The 23,374-nt window shown below is 54.4% G+C and overlaps 2 gene segments (V, D, J or C); both read right to left on the reverse strand.

Moving 5' to 3' along the window:
• The window catches only part of LOC103546061 (immunoglobulin gamma-1 heavy chain-like), a 170,847-nt gene that overhangs the window by 25,176 nt on the left and 122,297 nt on the right, over positions 1-23,374 (reverse strand).
• LOC103544849 (immunoglobulin heavy constant gamma 1-like) overlaps positions 1-23,374 on the reverse strand; it is a 149,212-nt gene that overhangs the window by 4,265 nt on the left and 121,573 nt on the right. Inside the window, 1 exon segment of the C gene segment in view lies at positions 179-472. Coding sequence covers positions 179-472 — 294 coding nt within the window.

Below are 23,374 nucleotides of genomic sequence, written 5' to 3' on the forward strand. Positions count from 1 at the left end.
GGGCCCGAGGGGCTGGGTTAGGACTGTCCAGCCTGCCCCTGCTCTGGGCAAGGCAGAAACGCCCAGAAGACCCCTCCCTTTGCTCGGGAGGCCTCCCCCGCCGCCCTGGGGTCCAGGCAGGAGGGCAGAGCCTGGCCTGTCTCACAGGAAATGCCCTCCCTGCGGCCCCTCCTCTCACCGATTCTCTTGTCCACCTTGGTGCTGCTGGCCGGGTGGGCTACGTTGCAGATGTAGGTCTTGCTCTCCAAGCTGCTGGCAGGCACGGTCACCATGCTGCTGAGGGAGTAGAGCCCCGAGGACTGCAGGACGGACGGGAAGGTGCGCACACCGCTGGTCAGCGTGCCCGAGTTCCAGGACACGGTCACTGGCTCTGGGAAGTAGCTGGAGACCAGGCAGCCCAGGGCCACCGTGGAGTCAGATGTGGTCCCACAGCTGGGAGCCAGAGGGAAGACCTTCGGGGCTGTGGTGGAGGCTGCAGGAGAGGAGGCTTGTGAGACAAGGGCCTCCCTGTGAGGGTCCGGGGAGGGTGTCAGGTGCCCAGCGCCCATGTACATTGAGAAGGTGTGCAGACTAGATGTCCCATGTGGCCACCTGTCATCCATGGCTGGTGGCTCTGCAGCCACGGGCTCTGGACTGGTCCCCTGGTCACCACTGGATGACCATCTGTATTAGAGCCTCTTTGAGGCACCTGTCCCCTAGTCCCTGCTTAGGCCTCCTGCGGGTGGCCCACCTGATGGAGCCCCTCTCTGAGCCCTGACCAGAGGCCTCTGTTCCTCGTGGGCTTCTGCTGGTCTCCCAACCCGCTGTCCTGCTGGCCCAGCCCGGTCCTGCCTGGCGCAGCAGCCCCTCCTCAGGTGTGGTGGGCCTCTGCCCCACATGCCTGTGTCGGCTCCAGACCCTCAGCCCAGAGCCCTTGTTGTGGCCTGTCTCCGCTTACCAGGGCCTGTGTCTTTTGAGTCAGCTCTGCTGCCAGGCACCCTAGGCCCTCCTCTCCGACCCTCCCCTCACCCTGACGCAGCCCTACACCGCATCCCAGTCCTGACTCCGTCCCTGCCCTGGACCCTGTGCCTGCCCTGGACCCCATCCCTGCCCTGGATCCCGTCCCTGCCCTGGACCCCATCCCTGTCCTGGACCCCGTCCCTGGGAGTCTCCTTGTACCCCTCCCCTCCCATCCCTCTGGGCCCCCAGCCCAGCCTCCTTAATTGGCCTCTGGGCCACCCCCCTCCTCAGGTCATCCTGGCTCGGCTTCCTGAGCTCACCTCCGGCCCCTTCCTGCCAGCGCCGCCTGCCCTCCGCCCTCCCTGCTCTTGGGCCTGTCCAGCTCCTTGCTCACTGCAGAGCCCTCCTCCAGCTGTGGTCCTTCCCCAGCACAGCCGGCCCCTGGGCGCAGGCGGGAGCCCTGCACTGCCCTCGGCGCTCCTCTCCTCTTGGTGCCAGCCTCCCCAGGCCCCCGTGTGGGCCAGGGTGCAGCCTCCACCCCCAACACCCAGGCCCGGCCTGTCTCCTCCTCCCCTGAGTCCTGTCTGATCAGCCCCAGGGCCCTGCCAGGCCTCTCCCCATGATGGGAGCCTGGGCTCAGGCCCCCAATGGGCCCCTTACTCTTCCATGCACTGAGCCCACTGCGCTGTGCCACCCCACACTGAGTCCGCATGTCTACCCCTCTTGTCTCACGTCCCCATGAGAAACTGAAACAGGGCTAGTGCCCCCAGAGCCAAGAACTACATCTCATTTTGTCCCCTCAGGGGTGACCCCTGCCCCTTCATCCCCAGACACCTCCATCCCAGGCTACCTGCCCGCCCCCCCACCCCGCCCATGCGTCCAGCTAGTCACCACCCACACAGCCCCTCAACCAGCTCACACTCTCCTCCGGGTACAGGGAGCCTCACCAGATCCCCAGGAGCCTCCAGCTGTCCCTGCTCCTTATACCTACTGAGCTCCTGCCTCTGCAGAGCCCTGTTTAGGTCAGGCCATCTGTCCCTGGTCCCTGGAGCTTCTGGACAGCACCCTCTCCCTAAGGCACTCTCAGCCTCCAGCTCACCTATAGCTGCTCTGCCTGAGCTCCTGAAGATCCTGGGCAGCCCCGGGCACCTCCGGCCGTCGCAACTGCTGTGGCTCACTTATAGCTGCTCTGTCTGCTCCCACCCCGGAGATCCTAGGCAGCCCCCCTGCCGTCCTGCCCTCCCACCTGGCTCTGCTCACTGTAGCTGCCCTGTATCTCCCCCCAGGAGCTCCAGGGTGGCATCCGGCTCCTCTAGCCCGGCCAGCCCCCAGCTCACCTGCCAAGCTTACCCAGTTCCCCTGGTACTCCTGGGCAGCCCCCTGCCCCTCCTGCCCTCCCTCCTGCCCCTGCTCACCTGTAGCTGTTCTGTCTGCTCCCCAGGAGCTCCTGGGCAGCCTCCTGCTCTGCCAGCCCCTCAGGCCCCTGCTCACTGGTAGCTCCTCTCCCTATTCCCTGGAGCTCCTGAGCAGCCCTCTGCCCCACCAGCCCTCCTAGACCCCTGATCACCTGTAGCTGCTATGCCTGCTCCTGTGCAACTCCTGGCCTGCCCCCTGCACCTGCTCACCTATATCTGCTCTGCCTGAGCTCCCGAAGATCCTGGGCAGCCCCGGGCACCTCAGGCCGTCGCAACTGCTGTGGCTCACTTATAGCTGCTCTGTCTGCTACCACCCCGGAGATACTAGGCAGCCCCCCTGCCGTCCTGTCCTCCCACCTGGCTCTGCTCACTGTAGCTGCCTTGTATCTCCCCCCGGGAGCTCCAGGGTGGCATCCGGCTCCTCTAGCCCTGCCAGCACCCAGCTCACCTGCCAAGCTTACCCAGTTCCCCTGGTACTCCTGGGCAGCCCCCTGCCCCTCCTGCCCTCCCACCTGCCCCTGCTCACCTGTAGCTGCTCTTCCTGCTCCCCCGGAGCTTCTGGGCAGCCCCCTGCCCATCCTGCCCTCCCACCTGCCCCTGCTAACCTGTAGCTGCTCTGCCTGCTCCCGCGGAACTTCTGGGCAGCCCCCTGACCCTCCTGCCCTCCCACCTGCCCCTGCTAACCTGTAGCTGCTCCCCTGGAGCTCCTGGGCAGCCCCCTGCTCATCTGGCCCTCCCACCGGCCCCTGCTCACCTGTAGCTGCTCTTCCTGCTCCCCTGAGCTTCTGGGCAGCCCCCTGCCCCTCCTGCCCTCCCACCTGCCCCTGCTCACCTGTAGCTGCTGTGCCTGCTCCCCCGGAACTTCTGGGAAGCCCCCTGCCCCTCCTGCCCTCCCACCTGCCCCTGCTCACCTGTAGCTGCTCTGCCTGCTCCCCCGGAACTTCTGGGAAGCCCCCTGCCCCTCCTGCCCTCCCACCTGCCCCTGCTCACCTGTAGCTGCTGTGCCTGCTCCCCTGGAGCTCCTGGGCAGCCCCCTGCCCCTCCGGCCCTCCCACCTGCCCCTGCTCACCAGTAGCTGCTCTGCCTGTTGCCCCGGAGCTCCTTGGCTGCCCCCTGCCCATCCTGCCCTCCCACCTGCCCCTGCTCACCTGTAGCTGCTCTGCCTGCTCCCCTGGAGCTCCTGGGCAGCCCCCTGCCCCTCCGGCCCTCCCACCTGCCCCTGCTCACCTGTAGCTGCTCTGCCTGCTCCTCTGGAGCTTCTGGGCAGCCCCTGCCCCTCCTGCCCTCCCACCTGCCCCTGCTCACCAGTAGCTGCTCTGCCTGCTACCCCGGAGCTCCTGGGCAGCCCCCTGCCCATCTGGCCCTCCCACCTGCCCCTGCTCATTAGCAGCTGCTCTGCCTTCTCCTGTGGAGCTCCTGGGCAGCCCCTGCTGCTCTTGCTCTTCAACTTGCCCCTGTTCACCTATAGCTGCTCTGCCTGCTCCCCCAGGCTCCTGGGCAGCCCCTGCCCCTCCAGCCCTCCCACCTGCCCCTGCTCACCAGTAGCTGCTCTGCCTGCTCCCCCAGGCTCCTGGGCAGCCCCTGCTGCTCTTGCTCTTCAACTTGCCCCTGGTTACCTATAGCTGCTTGGCGCCCCCTCCCCCTCGGCTCTCCAGGGCAGCCCCTGCCTCTCCAGCCCTATCATCCCCTCCACACAGCTCAGGTTCCTGAGCTCAGCCCAGGGCTGCTGGGTCTCCCCAGGGCTCTCTCTGCCCCTTCTACTTCTCCCAGTGCCCTCAGCCCAGGTTTGCCCTCTATCCTGGGCTCATTCCTTTCCTAGCACTTGGCTTTGCCTCCTGGAGCCACCAGGTGCCCACCTCTCTCTGGCCAGCTCTCTCCTGGCAGAGACCCACCCTGGTCCCCCCTAGAGGTGCCCAGGACACCATGGCCACCACCTCTGACCCTGCCGTGGGGCTTGAGCTGGCTCCTTGGCCTGGACAGGACCCTTAGACCACCTGGAGGTCCTCTTCCTCTCCTGCTCTGAGCCAGCCCACTCTCTGTGCTCAAACCCATCTGTACATACTGGTGTGCATGCTGTAGCAGCTCAGCTCCGGGCTGGTCCTGACCTCAGCACAGCTGGCCAAGCGCAGCCCTCAGGCTTCTGGCCTCCATCCTATCACGTTCCTTGAAGGCCCTGCCTCCTCCTGCCCAGTCGACGTCCCTGGCCTCTGGTGCATGCAGCCCTGTGGGCGTGGGTGCATCTGCTAATGGCTCCATGGTGCCTGCGTTGGGTCGGCTTTGTGGCCTGTGGGCAGCCTGCTCTCCCCCGTGCTGACTCAGTTGCTTGAGCCCCTCGGAGTCGTCCCTGGGTGCCTGGGCTCCCCGCAGCTCTGCAGCCGATTCCACTGCCCAGAGTCCACTCCCTTCCCCCTGCTCTGTGGGGACCTCACTCACCGAGGGTCAGGGACGTGGAGGCGGCTCCCCCGCACGCCCAGCCAGGGTCTTCCAGGAGCCCCCTCCCCTCCCTGCTCTGGCCCCAGGCGATGTGGCTCCTCGTGGCTTCGTGTTCTGTGTGTACGCTGCTTGCAGGAGTTCATAGCTGGGTCCTGGAGGTGTGAACACCCTCTCCACGACCCTCTAAAGACTAAGAGTGGGACTGAAACCGGGGGGCACCACTTGCTTCCTGAAGTTCCCTTTTCTTCTGGGTGGTTGCTGTCTCAGAGGGCCTGGGGGGAGTTCATTCGTGGCCGAGGCTGCCTCACGTGGGTGCATGGGTGTGGTGTGAAGCAGTGTCTGGGGCCCAGGGGAGAGTGCAGGAAGCCCGGGCTCACGTGCCTCTCTTCGCTCTCTCCCTCCTACAGGTATTATGCCCAATGGCCCCACCAAATGCCGGGGCACCCAGGCCTCTCACGTGAGCCCTCTGGTCCCCACACTCAGAGGACACCTCCCCCTGCCCCGGTCAGCATGCAGTGTGGACACAGGCTGACCTGCTCACAGCCCGCAGCCCAGCCCAGGGCATCATCCTGTTCTCCTGCCAGGACAGCCCTCCGAGTAGAAAGCCGTCTTCCTCTGGGTCCCTGCCTCTTCCCTCCGTCCCTCTCTGGCTCCATCTGTGGCCGGATCTCTGAGTGAAGGCTGGTAGCAACCAGGGTCCCAGATAAGCTATTCTTCCAGACACAGCTGTCCTCTGGGGACAGACAGAAGTCTATGTGCAAGGACAGAGTCCACGGTGGTCACTGGGACCCAAAGGTCTCCTCTGTCTGAGAGACAGCGTGCTGTCCCTGTCCTTCCGCGTGTGGGCCAGGACCCAGCTGTCTGTGGGTGGGGGGACACGGACCCTCAGTGTCTTATGACTTGCAGTGCCGTGGCTCACCCAAGGCCCTGTGTGCACCCCTGGGCCGTCCCATCTCTTCCACATTAGGCCTTGGATCGGGGATCCCTGGGCGGCACCATGGTCCCCACCCTGGAATTGCTGGGGGCCAGGAAGATGACTGGATGTGAAGGCAGGCTTGGCTCCTTCCAATGGTTGATGGGCAGGGGCTTGTGCTGTGGCCGCTTAGGTGGGCCAATAGCAAAGTCCAAAGTGAACCTTCTAGGAGGTGACCTCAGATGTAGGAGGGTGCTGGCCCTCCCACCCATTGCTATCTGTAGCACCCTTTGGCCACCGGTGTCCTCAGAGCGACCCACGTCCTCCAACGGTCTCCTCCAGGTCCCTCTGCCTCCCCTACTGTCAGATCCTCACTTTCCACAGTTGGGGTTTCTCAGAGCAGCGCCCACGTCCAGGTCCCATATCGTGTCTGGTGGTTCGTGGGTGTGCTGTGGGCCACCCCACAGAGAGTGGCTTCTGCAGCTACTCTGCTGGTTTGCTCCTGTGTTGGTGGCCTGCAGGCAGCTCCAGGCTCTGTGGGCGGGGGCGCTCCTCTCTGCTCCACTCGCGTCAGCAAGGGGCTGGAAGGCTCCACCTGGAGTCCAGCGCCTGGGCTGGGCGGGTGCCCGTGTTCCCTCTGTCTCTGTGATCTTTCCATGGGGATTCCCTGTGCTGAGCGGTGCCCGGGCCTGACTCCCAGGAGGAGCCCTGTCTCCTTAGGTCCTGCTCTCAGAGACCCAGCAGTGGTCCCTCAGTGGCCCTGTCCCCATGGAGGCCGTCACATGGGTACCCTGGGGTCTGGTGAGGGAAGTGAACCTCTGCATGGGGCAGGACCAGGTGATGGAGGAGCCTGTGGTCCTGGGAATGTTGCTGTGGACACCCAGAAAACGCCGTCAGCAGCAGCCTTGGTGAAGGGAGTGCCCTCTGGTCCCTCCGGGATGAATTCATGATAATCCACCTCACACTCCCGGCGGCTCTGGCCCGGCCTCCTCTCCGTGGTGCCCACGCAGTTTTGCCATCTCTCCCACGGAAGGCAGCCTCCCTCAGTCATGGGCTCAGCACGCTGTGAGCATCGCTGCCCTTACATAAGAAGCATGTTCATCTATGTAATTTCTGGTCAGGAAATGTTGATGCAAATAGTCCATAGTCAATGTATAAATCAAAATGGGGGAGAGTTTATTACATGAGCCAATCTGAGGACTACATAGCCCAGGAGAACGACCTTCCCCAAGGAAGGAAGCACTCGGGAGCAGCCGGGTGTACAGGGAACATACATCACATATGACAGGAATATCCCTTTTTCTAGGGTCACAAGATGCTCCTAGCACAGCAGGTCAGTGGCCCTGAGAAGAGCACAGCTGTCAGTCATGAATCCTTTGTTTCTGGGAGGAAATGCTCATCTATAAAGAAATGCCGATATTGCGGGCATATCTTTAAGGGCATCATTCTTGCCTTTGATGCACTGTAAATGTTTAACGCAGATGTACAATGCATGCTCGACAGGCCATGGCAGGCCGTTCCAGAAAACCAAGGTCCAGCGGAATTAGGTTTAAAAGAAATGACTTCCTCATATACCTCAATATATTAACTTTTCTTATTGCTTTTCAAATATTTGTTGTTTTCCATGTTGAATCAATAATGTTTTGATAGAAAGCATTGATGATCAAAATATTGTTTCTTGGTGCCAGAGTGGTTGCTGCCTGCCATGGGTCCATCGTGTCCCTCAGTGCTAGGCTTCTGTAGGATGAGCGGATGAGCATAGAGGTACATATTAGCAGGGGATGCATGTGACAGGTTATGTAACCTTTCAGTAATTTTACATTGTTGCACAAATGTTGCACATGTGCTTTTACATGAGTCCTTATGCTTACATTGTTTACAATTATAGAACAGGTACAGTAACAATCATGATGACTGAATATTTGAAATGATTATTTTACAAATGATATTTTAGGCATAGTCTTACCAGAAGAGGAGATTCATCCAGGTTTGTAAGATCTGTCAGCCACCTCAAGTCGCTGGACAATCGTGGCTCAGGCCTGCATGCCAGTCTTACAGCACTGAGTAAGGGACATGTGATTAGTTTGAATATTGTGACTACTACAAGAATTTCAAGGAGTACCAGAAATAGGAATTGTAATCTGGATGTCAAAAGGGAAGCAGTACCTGAAGGGAGTCAATCAAACAAATGCAGACTGGGGGTGGGGGTCGCTTAAGGCATTCACCTGCTTTTCCATGTGCTTTAGCAGAGTGGACACATTGGAAGATTCATCAGGTCTAAAAACAGCATTCAGTTTGAATGAGTGCACATGTCCCACCTTGGGATGCTGTTAGACTATCTAAGGCCATTCTAATTGGAAGGACAGCCCTTCCCACTAAAGACATTTCAGTATTTTATAAGGCTATTCCAGGTTGACTACCATTAAGAGTTGTTCAGAAAATTTGGTCAGAGCCTCTATATGTGATATGACATTACTAGCCCCAAGGAGGGAAAGAATATAGCCACTAGATGATCATACCAGTGGAATAGTAAATGAGTCCATCTGGCCATAAGGAGAGGAAGATCAACAACAGATGTTGGCTCAGGGCAAATCCTTCTCTGCATCCATTAGAAGCCCATGGTGCAGTGTCCTAGCCATCTGGGTGGTAGCCAAGACCAGAATTTTGTTCACATAGCCACTGAGTTCCCTTAGGAGACCACCAATGAATGCGTGGCCCTTGAGACCAGTCTGTTCCAACCAATTACTTTCCTTACATGTGACAGTGTTCTGACATGACCTGGGCAATAGCCATCCCACATTTGTGTCCAACCTCCCATAGTTCTCACTGTAATAGCTTTTTTTATTCGTTTATTTGAAAATTGTTGGGGTAATTGGATGATCTGAATAACAGAAAAAGAGTAGCCATGACTGGGATCATTAATAGGATGGGCTTTTGCCATGTTTCGGGATCATAATTAGTATTGTTGGATGAACTTTGCACACCATAACTAGATCTTTCCATCATAATAAATTGCTTTAAGGCTTTTCAATCATGCCTTGAAAGAGAGCAACCAACCAAGTTACCCAAGATGTATTAGAAAGGGGAAGTTGGCCACATATCCAACAACTGGACAGATTTTTGTGTGTAGCAAAAGAATGTGTCCATTGTAAAAAGACATTGCCATCAGAGGCCCATTCTGATGTGGACTGAAAAAACAAACATAGTATCAGGAAAACCTTAAATGGCATTTTTGTGTTTAATTAAAAGTGTTTGGAATTACATTGTAATCTATCTTACACATTTGGAGGGGTAGAAAGCAAAGTATTAGGGTAGGTGACAGTTGCAAGAGTTTAAACCAGGAGATATAAGGTTGGGAATATAGGCCTGGTCTGCAGTCTTGGGACATCTGTCTACAACAGATCCATCTTCTTCTCATCCTGATGTGGAGGGATTTGTTTTGGTCAGTTGAAGTCAGTGTCAGAAATAGGAGCTGAAACCCACTCAAGTGGAGAAGCCGTTTTTTAAAAATGAGAACTGTGAATTCACGAGTCTATGCCTCTTAATTTTGCTGTGCAAGATTGGTTAAGAGTACCTGGTATGGTCCTTTCCAACCAGGTTGCAAAGAGTCTTTTATCAGGTGTCTTTTCCAATAAGGGAAATCTCCAGGTTGTAGCCCATGACCCTTAAGGTCTTCATCTCCTGGGAGCTTTGTCTCCTGCTGTGAAAGGAGTCCGCTACCGATGTTTCATGTCTTTTAGATGTATGAATGGCTACCAACCTTTCTTTCTTTTAAGTGCCTGAATGAGACCTTGACAATAATGTCAGATATCTCCCTTGAGCAAAGGTGGATCACGCATTCCCTCATGTAATTGCATAGTCATTTTGTTATTGTTTCAAAATGAGACAGCCAATTTTTACCAAAATATGTAGATCTAAGGTTGAGGAGCTCTAGCAGAAGAGCTTTTGGCCATGAGAGATGAAATGCTTCTGAAAGCTTTTCCAATTGAGTTTTGATTGCGCTATTAGTTAAAATGTTTCATTATTTCACCAAATGTCACAAGTAGATTTCATTATTTGTCTTGCAAAATGAGTTCCCCGGTCACTGTGTAACTCAGTACGAATTCCCCAAAAAGGAGCTATCCTTTGCAATAATAATTTACTTACTGCTAAAGCCATTGCTCTTCTGCAAGGAAAAGCCCCAACCTAATGTGAGAACACACAGATCATCACTAAGATATTTACATCCTGGAGATGGTGGCATCTGAACAAAGTCCAATGGCCATACCTCAGAGGGTCCCTTAGGAAGGGAAAAGAGGCTTTGTGACCCAGGAAGTGGTTTCCTTGGATTATAATTTGTGCATATTGCACAACAAGCATGGCTTTATGAGCTACTGTGGAAGAAAGTTTCTAAAAGTATTGTTTTCCCCATGAAATCAACTTTTCGGGTGCTCCATGGCTAATTTATGTATCTGCTGGAGCAGTGGCAATTGTGCTCCGTCAAGCACGAAGAGTATTTTCTTGGGCCCAAAACACATCTGTGTGGTGGCGTCAAAAATTCTCTCTTTTCGTTGCCATGTTTAACAGAGTCAATAGAAAGCAGGGGACATTCTTGAGGCTGGACAGCATGTCTATCCCAGTGACGTCCCTGCTCATCCTTTAAGTAAGACACATTTGTAAGCCAAATTAGATATTAAAATGTATCCATGGTCATTTCTTTCCTGTGGTGCTGGATGCAAGGTAGCAGAATTAAGACAATGACTAGAATTACAACTGATAGCATCATACAAAGACATATTAGAATTTTTTCCAAAAATTTTATATAGTCTCTAAAACACTTATATCAATAACATATATGCATGCAACAATATTCATAAAGGAGACTTAGCCTCACTTATTTGACATACTTCCCACGTAACCTAACATACCAAACAAGCCTAGTTAGTTGAGTATCTCCCTCTTTCTAGGAGATGAGAACATATTCTATGAGACATTCCCAGGGCCCACCAGCAATTCTCAAAATTACTTTCAGGTGAAAAGAAAGACTTCCTTTCAGATTTGAATTTTGGGGAAGCTTGTCAAAAATATCAAAGAGTTTTCAAACACTTGGTCAAGTAGAATCTTAGGTCACTGTGAAACAATCCATTTAACCATGGTGACAATTAAGGATTTTCAGGCAGATACAGAAAATAAGAAATCTGTCAGGAAATCCTTAGCTGCTGTGATTAAAGACCTGACAGAAACAATGCAGGAAACTCATCTTGATAAGATGTAAAATTCTTTCCCTTCGGGCACACTGCTCAAAAGTAAAGAAAAACCTTTCACAACCCCTTTATGAAGAGCAGAGCAGAATCCCGAGAAAATTATCCTTTTAAGAGGAAAAAAACCCAAATTCTAATTTTTGTACCAGCTTACTTTTGATTTTAAAACGTTCACTTTTTAAACTTAATTTTCATCTTAGCCAACCTGACAATGCACAAACTCTCTGCTCAGGGCTCCTTTTCCAGAAACCTTCTGTAACTTTGTTTTTACATTGAGAATTTTTCCTATGTCCTCTTTCCTCCTTCCTAGTAGTTTAGGACAAATTTAATTTCTTCACAAAACAAACAAAACTATTTCTATTCCTTATATCTTCTTTACTGAAAACATGCGTCTTGATTTCTTTAATTTCTTACATTGCTGTCCTGTGTATCGGTGGACCCACAGATACTGTCTAGAAACCTATACTTTCTCATGGAAAATTTCTCAGCATGGCACAAAACATGTTATGAATAAACCCAAGTGTTTTTCTAGTTTTCCTGAAATAGGAATCCAATGGCAGATAAATCTATGTTTAGTGATTAATGCCTAATACTATATCTCGTGTGGAGTCGAGTAGTTACGCAATAAAGTTTATCCATTAGTTTAGAAAAATTATAAGATTTCAAGTTACCAAAAGGTTTTGAAATTATTTTAAATAGTTATACTGAAACACATAATTATTGTTAAAATTTCACCCAAACACTTTTATCTTTTTCACATCTATTTAATTTACTTGTTCCCAATAATCATATTTAGATCGCCACAAACTTCATGAGATGTTAGGCAAAATCAGCTCTTATTCTAAGTATTGTTTGCTGACAATCTTTGTAAGAAGGACCACATGTCTGTATCATGCCTAATGCTGATAATTCTAGAAACATGTTTATTTCAATGAAACTCAAAGACTTAAGGAAGTCTTCATTTACCAAAGATTGTTTTATATCAGATTAACTTGAAAGACATTTGGGTTAGTTTTCATTCCATTTATATAAGTGTTTACTTTAAGCTAATCAACTAGAGCTCTTTTAGCAATTATACACCTGGTGGTAAAACTATCACACACGGATAACATGTATAGAGACGCACACAGAGACTCCACAGCTATGGTTTTAAAACTACTGCTATGAGTCAGGTAGAGTAAGGCAAAGTTCACCAGTTATAAAAGGTAATGAATCCAAATTTTGTTTTCAGCTTTTTCTACTAATATTTTTATAGAAGACACTTAAGATGCTAGATGTTTGGCAATAGAGCTTCCATAGTTGTTTTTCTCTGCTTTTTCCTTTTTTCCCCTTTAGTCTGAGGAATTGGTGATGGACTCGAGAACAGTTCCTGGAGAGTTTACAAGCTTTTTGAGATAAAGGAAATGGGTGGAATCTGAACTGCCTCTAGAGCTGCATTTCCAGTTTTCCAAAGATTTTTAAGTTAAGGACAGTTGCTCTTAATTTCTAGGAATTTGGGTTGTAACTTAAACATATGTCACAGGTTGATCTACCCGTCCAAGCACATCACCCTTCACTTGCTTCATTCCCTCTCGGTGCTTAGTTTTATTTTAACTTGGGGAAGGAGGCCTGTATTAGAAAATTCCTATCAGCCTCCGAATATCAGTTTCTAGTTTGACCAATTCCTGATCATAAGTTGCTAAATCTTTTCAAATCTCTTATCCGGTTTCACTGTGAAAAACAGTTACCATCCCTGGCCGTGTTCATTCCTGGTGATAAATCCATGAATGTTTAATGTAGCAGTTTCCCAGAAAATCTCTCAGTGTCTTGCCAACTCTGGGAGGGTCTCATATTGGATCCTCCTTCAAAGAAAGGTTATGGGGGCATCTGTGAAGCCATGACCTAACAGACTTTTCTTTCACTTCTCTCTTATAACTTAATTTTTTGCTAGCTTTTTGCAACAAAACTTTCAACAAAATTATTTTGTAATTTTGAAGTCATTGCTTTTAAGTGCATTTTTAAAATGATATTAGCTAATTGGAGTGCTCCTTCGAATGGCCAACGTAACTCCCCCAAGGCTGGTGGCAGTTTGGTGGGGCCCTTAGCCACGGATGGAGTGCAAGTCGCATTTCTGTCCAAGCATCTGTGACCATAAAATGGGGTGTAAATGCATTTTTGACCAACCGTTATCATGCCAAGCCTTCAGGACAGGAAACAAGCTTAGTAAGATCTGCAATTCTTTATAATTTTTTATAGATTCTAGAACAATTCTAGATTTTGAGCAATGGTCCCAAAGGTGGCACACTTGACTCTTTAGGGGTTAAAACTTTCTCTGTTACATGGCTCTTAAACCTTGTGCAAGAAAGGTAAGTTTTGGAAGCTCAAAGGAGCCCAGTGTGGCCAGTGTAATTTTAATTTACCCAGGATTACCTTGCCAGCTGTTTACAGTTATCACCATTTTGTTGAGCATGTTCAGGTGTCAGCATGAAGCCAGCCAGAATTTCAATGGGATGCTGGCTATTCATGAACTGGTCCATTGGGGCTGGCTCTGTGGCCGAGTGGTTAAATTTGCGTCCTACACTTTGGCAGCCCAGGGTCTCGCTGGTTTGGATCCTGGGCCTGGACACGGCACTGCTCGTCAGCCCATGCTTAGATTGCATCCCACAGAGCACAACCAGAGGCACTCACAGGTAGAATATACAACTACGTACCAGGGGGCTTTGGGGAGAAGAAGAAAAAAAAATAAAAGAACCGTTCAGCTTTTAGAAGTGTGGTTTCCCATTTTGCTTTTAGTTTCATTTTACCATAAAGTCTGAACAATTTCTAGCGATGGTGTAGTGGGTCGGAAATGTGCTGTTTGTGAGAGCCACTCCCTAGAAAGGTGTGAACACCCTCCCACACGCCTTGGTTTCCCCCTCCAGCAGTCTAAACCTGCCTTGGGGACTCAGATTGCTGGATGACCGATCCTTATGTGCAGGTACCCGGACGAGCCTTTAATCAGTTAATGTGAATGATCATGAAGGAGTTTCCTGTGGGACGGCTGCACGTTTCGTGGACTGATCCTTGGATACTTCCACCAAGTTCTCCATCACCTGAGAACAACTTTTGGCCAGAAGGAGCTGGTGTCCCTTCTCTTGGGAGCTGAACATGTTCAGACTCTCATTTCTCTATCAAATGACTTGTTCAGATTTTATAGACACGATTATTTCCAATTTAAAGCCAAATCAAAAAGGTCACCTTGCCCCACTCCTCCAAAGTTCCCTCTAGGGTCCCCTGGCCCAGGACATCTGCCCTAGTTTGCTCTCGCCTAGGACATTCCCTCTTGGTTCCTGTTGCCTAGGACATCCCCTCTACGTCCCTCTTACCTAGTGAATGTACCAGTACCCCTTTAAGACACCAAGTCTTACGGCTTGAAACAGCTCATATAAATCTCTGACCCATCCACTTAAAATAAGGAGGTCCAGACTTCAGGAGAGCTCACTGGGGCCACAAGAAGCATGTAGTGAAGCCAGGGTGGGAGCTTCAGTGGGCCCCTATTGGTTCCAAACCCTGGTTCAATGTAGAGTCTAGCCAGTGTCTGGTCAGTTTTACTGAAATTCTGCTGATTAGGCCTAGAACTGTCAACACAAACAATCAATAATCAATCTATGACTCAAATTGGGGTGAGTTGATTATATGAGCCACTTTGAGGTCTGTATAGCCTGGCAGAACGACCTTCCCCCAGGACGGAAGCATTCTGAGAAGTGGGTTGTACAGAGTGGTTGTATGTCATCCTGGAACAAGGGACATACATCACACAGGACAGGGATATCTCTCTTACTACAGTCACGAGATGCTTTCCTAATGGTCACGAGATGAGCACAGTAGGTCAGTAACAAATCCTTAGTTTTGTGGAAGAAATGTTTATTTATAAAGAAATGCTGATGTGGGGGTGAGGCGTACATCCCTGTGTTTAAGGGCATCATTCTTGGCTTTGGGTCGTTGTACAAGTTTACAGCAGATGGACAATGCATGCTCGACAGGTCACGTCAGGCCTTTCTGGAAAAATAAGGCCAGGCCGAATTAGTTTTAAACCAAATCACTTCCTCATATTCTTTAGGAAGTTAAGTTTTATTATTGAATTTTTTTTTTGGTGAGGCTGAGTGACTCCGAGCTAACATTCGTTGCCAATCTTCCTCTTTTTGCTTGAGGAAGAGTGTCACCGAGCTGACATCTGGGCCAGTCTTTCTCTATCTTGTATGTGGGACACCACCACATCATGGCTTCATGACCAGTGTGTAGGTCTGCACCTGAGATCCGCACCTGCCAACCCTGGGCCACCAGAGTGAAGCGTGTGAACTTACGCACTGTGCCACCTGGGCAGCCCCTGTTAGTGCTTTTTTTCATCATCACCAATGTTGAAGAGTTTGGAAAAATCCCCGATCGTGTCCTAGCTATTGGGTGTTAGGCCCACTGAACCCACTACCTCCTCTGTGCCCAAGGTTCTGGCAAGTCAAATTGGCATTTGCACATTGACGTGGGGTGCTCGTTTCTCCCTCCTGGTAGCCATGCTGTTTGCCCCTGGTTATGGTGGTACGGCTGGTGTTGAGGATGATGAGTAACTCTTGGGATCGTCACAGGGTTCTCAGGCACCAGGCCACTGCCATCCCCAGACCCATGTAGGGTGCTGGCCACTTGGCTTGAGAGGGCGTGACCGTGAGGTCTGGGTGTTCAAGCCACAGGGCTTTTCAGGATCCACACACACGTCCCCATCCGGCTCTGAAGGTCCCATTCTTTCAGACAAATCCTTTCACATGGGAAAGCCGGTGAGGCTGTGAACTTACCTCGTGCTGAGATGCTGTGACCTGTCGAGTGGGGCTCTGGGGCTGGCTTTCAGGAACAGTCGCCCTGTGGTCACAGAGCAAAGAGATGCTTTGAAGGTGTTCACAGAAGCCCTTCCTCTGGCCCTGTCCCGAACGGGAATGTCAGAGTCGAGGCACCATGCATCGCTGCAGGCCCTGCGGAGCAGAGATAAGATGCCCGGCCAGCCCGTGACCTGACAGCCCTCATTCCTCACCTCACCTGACCTGTCTGGACAGCATCTGCCCCACCCCCAGCCTTGCCTCCATTCCCACCCTCACTCCTGGCCGCTGCAGAGGCCACCTCAGAGCCGGATGGTTGCCGTGAGCCTCGGCTCACCAGCTCTCATTCCAGCTGTGGCCCCTCTCTGCTGCTTCCATGGGCACCAGGGCAGCTCAGCCACACCAGCTCCGCCTGGGAGGTCTGCTTGCGGTAGCACCTCTCCCGATTGCTGTGTGCGTCTGGGTGGATGTAGGAGCGTGACCCCTGCAGGCATTTCAGGGGGACTGATGCCCCCAGGGGCCCAGACACGTATGGACTCGTAAGGGGAGCTGGGGGTGCGGCCAGGAGGAGCCCGCCCTGGCTTCCCGAGTCGCCCAGGTTGGGGTCCCGGGGAAGCTCCTGATGTTCGGATGCAGGAGGCTGCTCCATCCCGCCCAGCGCTGCACCAAGGAACCCTGGCAGGCCCCTCGCTCCAAATTTCAACGAAACGCACCGATTCTCTTCGTGGTGTGGTTCGGGGTGCCCTTCTCGGGTGCATGCAGTCCCAGCTGTGTGACAGTTCCACGAGGACGAGGTGGCACGAGATGGTGGGCAGGGTCCTCTGACTCCCAGAGCTGTGCCCTGCAGTGTCTGGGTGGGAGCTCCCTGAACACCTGCTGCTCTGGGGGAGATGGCAGCCCTGTGCCCCCTCTCCACTCATTTCTGCAGGAGACCCAACTCCACGCCCTTGCCCCTCTCAGCCGCATACGGGACCTTCGCCCGCTTCCCCTTTGTCCCTGTTGTGTCCAGGACTGAAGGCATATTTGGGGTTGGTTGTGACTGTGATTGTGAGCTATTGTCACAAGACCTCAGGCCCCAAACTCTGGAAATCAAGAGCACACAAGTGGGAAAAACAAAGGCTGAATATTTGCAGCTGCTGCCGCCAGGGAGACAGAGCGGGAGGGACTGGGGGAGCCTTTGCAGTGGGGGTGCGTGCCTATATGTGAGTTGTTTTCTGTGGGTGTATCATATATCCTAAACGTGTCTATAATGTATATGTGTAATGCTAACATATTATATAACATATATGCTGATACGTTAAAATGTTTCCTACGTACAGAAACCTTCTTTATAGGACGGGGGGGTTCGGGGGCACCTGATGGGGTCCCGGGGAGGTGGGGTGTCCGCGATTGCTGGGAGTGCATTGGGCTCTCTCTGGTCCATCCTAAGTCACTGGGGATGAAATCAATGAAGCCAGCAGTCACTGACCAGGCCCGGAGGTTTGCAGCGATGCACGGGTGGCTGTTTAATCCCGGGCTGTCCTGAAGACCGAGGTCTGACGTCCTGCAGGTCTGAGCGTAGAGAGCAGGCTGCTGCCCCCTGGTTCCCGCGACGAGGGCTCGGCTGCCTGGGCGGCGGCTGCAGGTGGTGGTCAGGGCTTGTGAGCAGTCTGGCCGCTGTCCATTCGTGTGTTCAGTGTCTCACCAGTAATTGTGGTGTTTTCTGAACAGGTGTGTCCGTGAGGATTGCTGGGCAGCATGAATCTCCAGGGCACCGGGCCCTCCAGGAGAGACTCCTGCAGACCGCTGTGTGCACGTGTGGGAAGTGGGGTGGGCAGCGCGTCCTTATTTTTAAGTGACCCTCAGACCACGCATGTAGTCTGTGGCCCTTGGGATGACCACGGCTGGCCCACGGTCCTCATCAGTGCCCAGACCGGACCCTGTCCCGGCCGAGCAGGGGGTTGAGGGCATTTGAGTAAGAACAGAAACAACAGCTTATCTTGGGCTCATAAAATACACACAAAAATTAAGGCCCCTCCTCTGTAACTGAGATCTTTGCAGCTTTCTGCTGCGCCCCCGGGTGTGCTGGGCATGGACATCCCACTCCTGAACCCCAGGCCCTCTGTCCAGCAACAGGTGCAGGGCAACCGCTGTGTCCTGACCATTTCTCGGCCTCGACCACCGTCCCTGGATCTCAGAACAGCCGCTGCCAGGTCCTGCCTTTTGGGCTTAGCAGGTGTGGTCGAGACAGGTAAAGGGGGTCCTCTGGTCTCCAGACCACACAGCCCTCTCGGGGTCATGCACTAGGGGCGCTTCACAGCAAGAGTCTTGTCCCAGTCCTTCCAGAACCTTCTGTGTTGACGAAAGTGATCCCTGGAGGTGTGAGGTGAACCGTACCCTGAGGGACCTGTCACACCTCACCCCCAAGTCCACCTGGAAGCAACACGAGGATCGTCTGCATCTGAGTCCATGGCCCCCTGAGGACAGAACATTCTAGAAGCAGGGAGGGAGCTCAGGGAAGGGGTACCTGTTCCTGGCGTCCACCCCTGATAACGTCAGTAGATTGTCTTCCCGAACAGGAGGCCCAGTGTAGTCTGCACAGATGGCCGCTCTGGACTCAGCTCTGAAGGGTCTGACCCTCAGCATCTGTCCACGTGGGACCCCGGTTCTTGTCCTCAGGCTGTGGTGCCCGGCCCCTGGCTGTGCAGATGGTCTGCTCCTGCCCATACACCACCTTCGGACAGGCTCTGACCTGCCTGGCTCCCTGGCTGCGGGGGTCCACTTGTCTGGAGGAGCGGCTGGCCGGTCAATGGGCAGGAGACCAGAGGGTGGTGACGTGGAGGCCGAGATCCCTCCTGGTTGTCTCCCGGCAGGACTGAGGGCTACCCGGGGCTTGCCGGCTCCCTCAGCAGATGGCCGGCTCCTCCTGAGGGGCCTGGACCCGGCCTCCCCTCGCAGGTCCCAGCCTGCCCCCTCGTCCTCCTTCCCATCGGGGAGGGCTGGCTCCTGTCGGGAGGAGGAAGTTTCGCTGCTGCCATCTGAGGTCCTCGGCCTAGAATAGTGCTGGTTCTGACGTCAGGAGGCCGTTGGCTCGACGGGCCTCAGACTCCTCGTCTGCCTGCCGTGTGGTGGCTGGAGCTCAAATCCCGGCAGGTTGTCCAAACTCCCAGCTGGTGTTTTGGCGGGGCCCTGTGGGGCTCCCTACACAGGCTATTACAGGGCCAGCCCAGCACTGGAGCAGAGGTTACAGGCACGTTTTGGGGTTCCCCTGCTGTGGCTCCCCCTTTTATGCACATCTCCCTGCCTTGCCAGCTGCTCTTGAGATGCAGCCCTGAATCCTGTGACCTGACCCCACTCCGGGATGGTCACAGCGTCAGCTGGGTTCCACTTACACTGTTGCGTGGACGCGGGAGTACCTTCCGACAAAGGTTTCCAGGGGAGATCCTGTCCAGCGTCTGCCTCCTTGGCCGTTCCCCAGCGCCTTCACACCGTTGCCGCTTTGCACAGTTTCCCGAGTTCACGGTTGCGTCCGCAGGGGCTTCGTCTGGTGCAAGCTGCTCCCCGACCTGGGAATCGGAACTGCTTTCTCTCACGTGGTTTTCATTCTTGTTCCCTTATAACCAGCGTGGCTCAGCCTCCTTTCCCTCGGTTTCAGGCTATTTGGATGTCTTCCGTGAGACGCCTGTTCAATGCTCTTGGCCATTTCTCTACGGAACTGTGTGGTTTCTGTAATTGATTTGCAGGAGTTCCCTGCATATTCTGGACACATTGTCAGTTGCCTGTTTGTAGGAAATATTGGGACAGACCAAAGGTGACTTCTGTCTTCAGTGGGAAGCAAGGCACTGTCCCGCCCCCCCAGGTAATGTGAGCAGCAGGGGCTCCACCCTTTCCACCCTCTTTGGGCTATTTTACAGCTCTGCCCGTTGTAGAGAATCAAGGCCACAGGAATGCTCTTCTTGGAAGGATGGTTGACTCCTCCCTCTCTCAGGAGGACAAATCAGATGCATTTGAAAATGCCTCTATTCACAAGGTCCTTTAGCATTCTTGGTTCCACTACATCCACGAGGTAGTTTGAATTCTACTTAGAGCTGGTTATAAGCCCTTAATTGCTGAGTTCAATGAAGTCTTTGAAATGTGTTCATTGCCTGTCTACATGAGCCTGGTGAGCACACCATGATTTAAAATCAGTCCTTTAACATGTTTCAAATGTCTTCTCCCACGTGGGCCCACGTATCCTGGGCCCAGGAAGTTCTGTGACCAGGGCGGGGGCTCAGGTGACCTGGTGCTGAGGAGCAGAGCTGGGGGAGGCTGGCCACCCCGTTCGTCCAGACTCGGAGTCAGCTGCTCCCTGGGAAAGCCTCCCTCAGTCCCTTTGGTTGTGGGGCCTCTCAGCTCCCGGCACTTTCCCCCTATGCACTCATCATGGTGTCCTCACTTTGCTGTTTGCGGGATGATCTACTTTGTGTCTGGGGAGTGGACGCAGGGGGATACTGAGTGGCAGAGGCCGGCACAGACCAGGCCCGGGGTGGTGGGGAGCGTTCTGCTGGGTGCATTATGGAAGACTGAGAGGAGGCCTGGAGCTCAGAGCTAAGAGAAGGGTGTGTAGGAGTTTGCGGGGTGTGTAGAGGGAAGGGACTCCGGCAGAAGGGAACAGCATGAGCAGAGACTCTGGGTGGGAGGCAGCGTGAGGGACCCGGGTAACCGATAGCTGAGCGTGCGGGACAGGGCGCTGTGTGTGTGTGTGCTGGGACCACTGCCCCTGTTTGGGGCTTAATTGTGTCGTCCAAATTCCAATCTTGAAGCCCTGACCCAGGACCTCAGAATGTGGCTGTATCTGGAGCTAGGGTCCTTCAAGGGGTACTAAGTTACAATGGGGTCTATAGGGTGGGCCCTGATCCAATAGGATTGGTATCCTTACAAGAAGAGGGGTGAGAACGCTGACACTCACAGAGGGAGGATGATGTGAGGACGTGGGAAGAAGAGGCCATCTACATGCCCCAGAGAGTGGCCTCAGGAGAATCCCCTGCTGACCCCCTGATCTGGGGTGTCCCGCCTCCAGAAAGTGTGAGGACAAATGTCTGGTGTTCAAGACGCCCAGGCTGGTTGTTACAGCCGCCCGTGCTGACTAATACACACCCCACATGCGGTCCTTCCTCTGGCCTGGGCCAGTGCTGGACGCTCCTCCTGCCCGGGCCCGGGCTGGTCCTGCTCCCCACAAGGCCCGTGTACCCCCTCCCTCCTCATCACACCGTTTCCCGGCCTCCCTCCTCACCCATGGAACCCCGGGGGCTGGAGAGCCGAGGGCAGGAGTGGAGGGAGGGCTGGAAGGTCATGGAGCTGTGAGGGTGTGGAGGGAGCCCCGATGCACGACTCGGCCAGGCTGTGGGTTCCACGAGGCATCAACATGAGCAGTTATGGAATTTTCCAGGTATTTTATTATTGTTTTAGAAAAAGAAACTGTAAAGACGATCTATGGGCTACAGAAACTTCAAGAAGGAGAAAAGCTATCTAAGCTCCCACTGTGGGCTTTCCTTTGAGCCGTCTCTCTGTGCAGGGCCCTGGCAGGCGGGGTGGGGCCGCCTCTGCTTCCCGTGCGCAGCCGTGTCCTGCCCGTCCAGAGATGCTGACTTGCCCTTTGTTCAGAGACGTGAGGGGGCACTGGTTCCTGGGTTGGTGAGGTCGGGGGTCTGGCTCGGTCCACCTGGCCCAGCTTCCCAAGGCCCTGGCTCTTTCCTCGGTGTTCTTGTCTCTCCCCGCTGCCCCGTGGAGCAACTCGGAGTTCCTGCGGAAGGGGACTTGGGCCCCTCCCCAGGACGCCATCTGGCTGGACACTGACCCTCCCCAGCTGTTGCCGCCTCCACCCACTGGGGCTTCTCCCACGGCCGTGGGCACAGGTCCTCCTTCTAGCAGTCTCCTCGGGTGGTTGTGATCCGAGTGACCGTGAGGGGCACACCCGGAAGCTTCCCTGCTGGTGGACGATGGCCCCGGGGCCTCCAGGCCTTGGGGCAGGTGCTCCCACTTGAGGATCTGAAACCGGGCGTCTCCTCCCGTGTCCTGGAGGCTGGCACCGTGCAGTTTGCATGCAGCCCTGTCCCTGCCAAGATGATCACGGGAAGGCCGGCTCTCCACCTCCTACAGGGTTTCAGACGTGCAACCTTGGGCCGTCCTGGTGAGGGACACTCAGGCCCGAGGCCTCAGTGCACATGGTCCTGGTGTTGCTTGGTGGCTGCTGCGAGGGGGCCGGTGGGCGTCCGTCAACTCTGCTTGGGGTTACAACTGCTGTCCATTCGGTTCTCCACATGGGCCAGCAGGCAGGATGCAGACTGCGGTGGCTGCAAGGCCAGAAGGCGAGGTGCAGGCCAAAGGTGGCCCTAAGGTCAGAGGGCAGTAGGTCAGCATTTGCTGAGGTCAGAAGAAGAGGAGCAGGTCTGCACGGCAGCTGAGCAGCATGACCTGCTGGACGTGGATGCCGTCTAAAGTCTGGGGCGGCCATGGACACCCATCCAGGTGAGTGACCCTAGACCTCCTGCCCGATCATGTTCCTGTAGTCGGGGACGATCGTCCGCTTCAGCTCCACCACCGAGGAGAAGATCCATTTCACCTGCAGCGGGCGGGCCAGGGGTGAGCGTGGCCTGGACCCAACGCCGGCCTCCGCCAGGGCCTGCCTTCCCTGCACCCGGGCCACCTCACAGTGGGGGGTCACAGGGGGGACAGCAAGGGGACATCGTGGGAACAGTGAGGGCACAGAGAGTGGACAGTGTGGGGACAGCATGGCGACAGTGAAGGACAGTGTAGAGACAGTGTCGGGACAGCCAGGAGTCAGTGCGGAGACAGTGAGGGGACAGTGATGAGGCAGCAAGGGGTCGGTGTGGCAAGTGTGGGACAGTGTGACAACATGGTGGGGACTGTGAGGGGACAGTGAGGGGACATGGTGAGGACACTGTGGGGACAGCATGGTGACAGCGAGGGGACGACATGGGGATGGCCTGGCCCACCTTGTAGAGGGTGACGGTGGCGCTGTAGCACACGCTGAGCAGGAAGAGCGTGATGAAGATGGAAATGGTGGTCCACAGCCCGTCCAGCTCCCCGTCCTGGGTCTCGGCACAGCTCTCATCCAGGGCCATCTCTGCACAGGGAGCGGGTGGTCAGTGCTGTGCCTGCCCGAGGGGGCTGGGCAGGGCCAGCGGGTCCTTGGGGGGTGATTCTGTCTGTGGCAGAGTGGGTGGGGCAGGTGGGATCCCTCAGGTGGGCTGGGCCACTGGTGCCCTGAGGTCAGTCTCTGTGCTGTGACCTCAGTCCCCCATTCCTCCAGCCAGGACTCTGAGTCTTGGCCAGTGACCCAGGTCTCACCACTGACCCAGGTCTAAGCCAGGCCAGTGGGGGACCAACCGTCTCCTCTGCTCTGCCCTGTGCTGGACCCTCTGGGGAGAAGGCGGCGAGCCTTGCAGGCTGGAGGCTCAGGCCCCACTTCCTCTCTCCTGGGGACCAGGTCCAAGGGCGGGAGGGTCAGCAGAGCCTGTGGCCAGCTGGGCCCCTGCCCCAGGGACGGGCCGTGACAGGATTTGATGTATCCCCAGTGCATGAGCCCTGGAGTGCTGGGGACAGCTTGGTGTGGGGGTTTCTGCATGTTAGGGT

Source organism: Equus przewalskii, chromosome 25 (assembly GCF_037783145.1).
Source record: "Equus przewalskii isolate Varuska chromosome 25, EquPr2, whole genome shotgun sequence".
Lineage (NCBI taxonomy): Eukaryota > Metazoa > Chordata > Mammalia > Perissodactyla > Equidae > Equus > Equus przewalskii.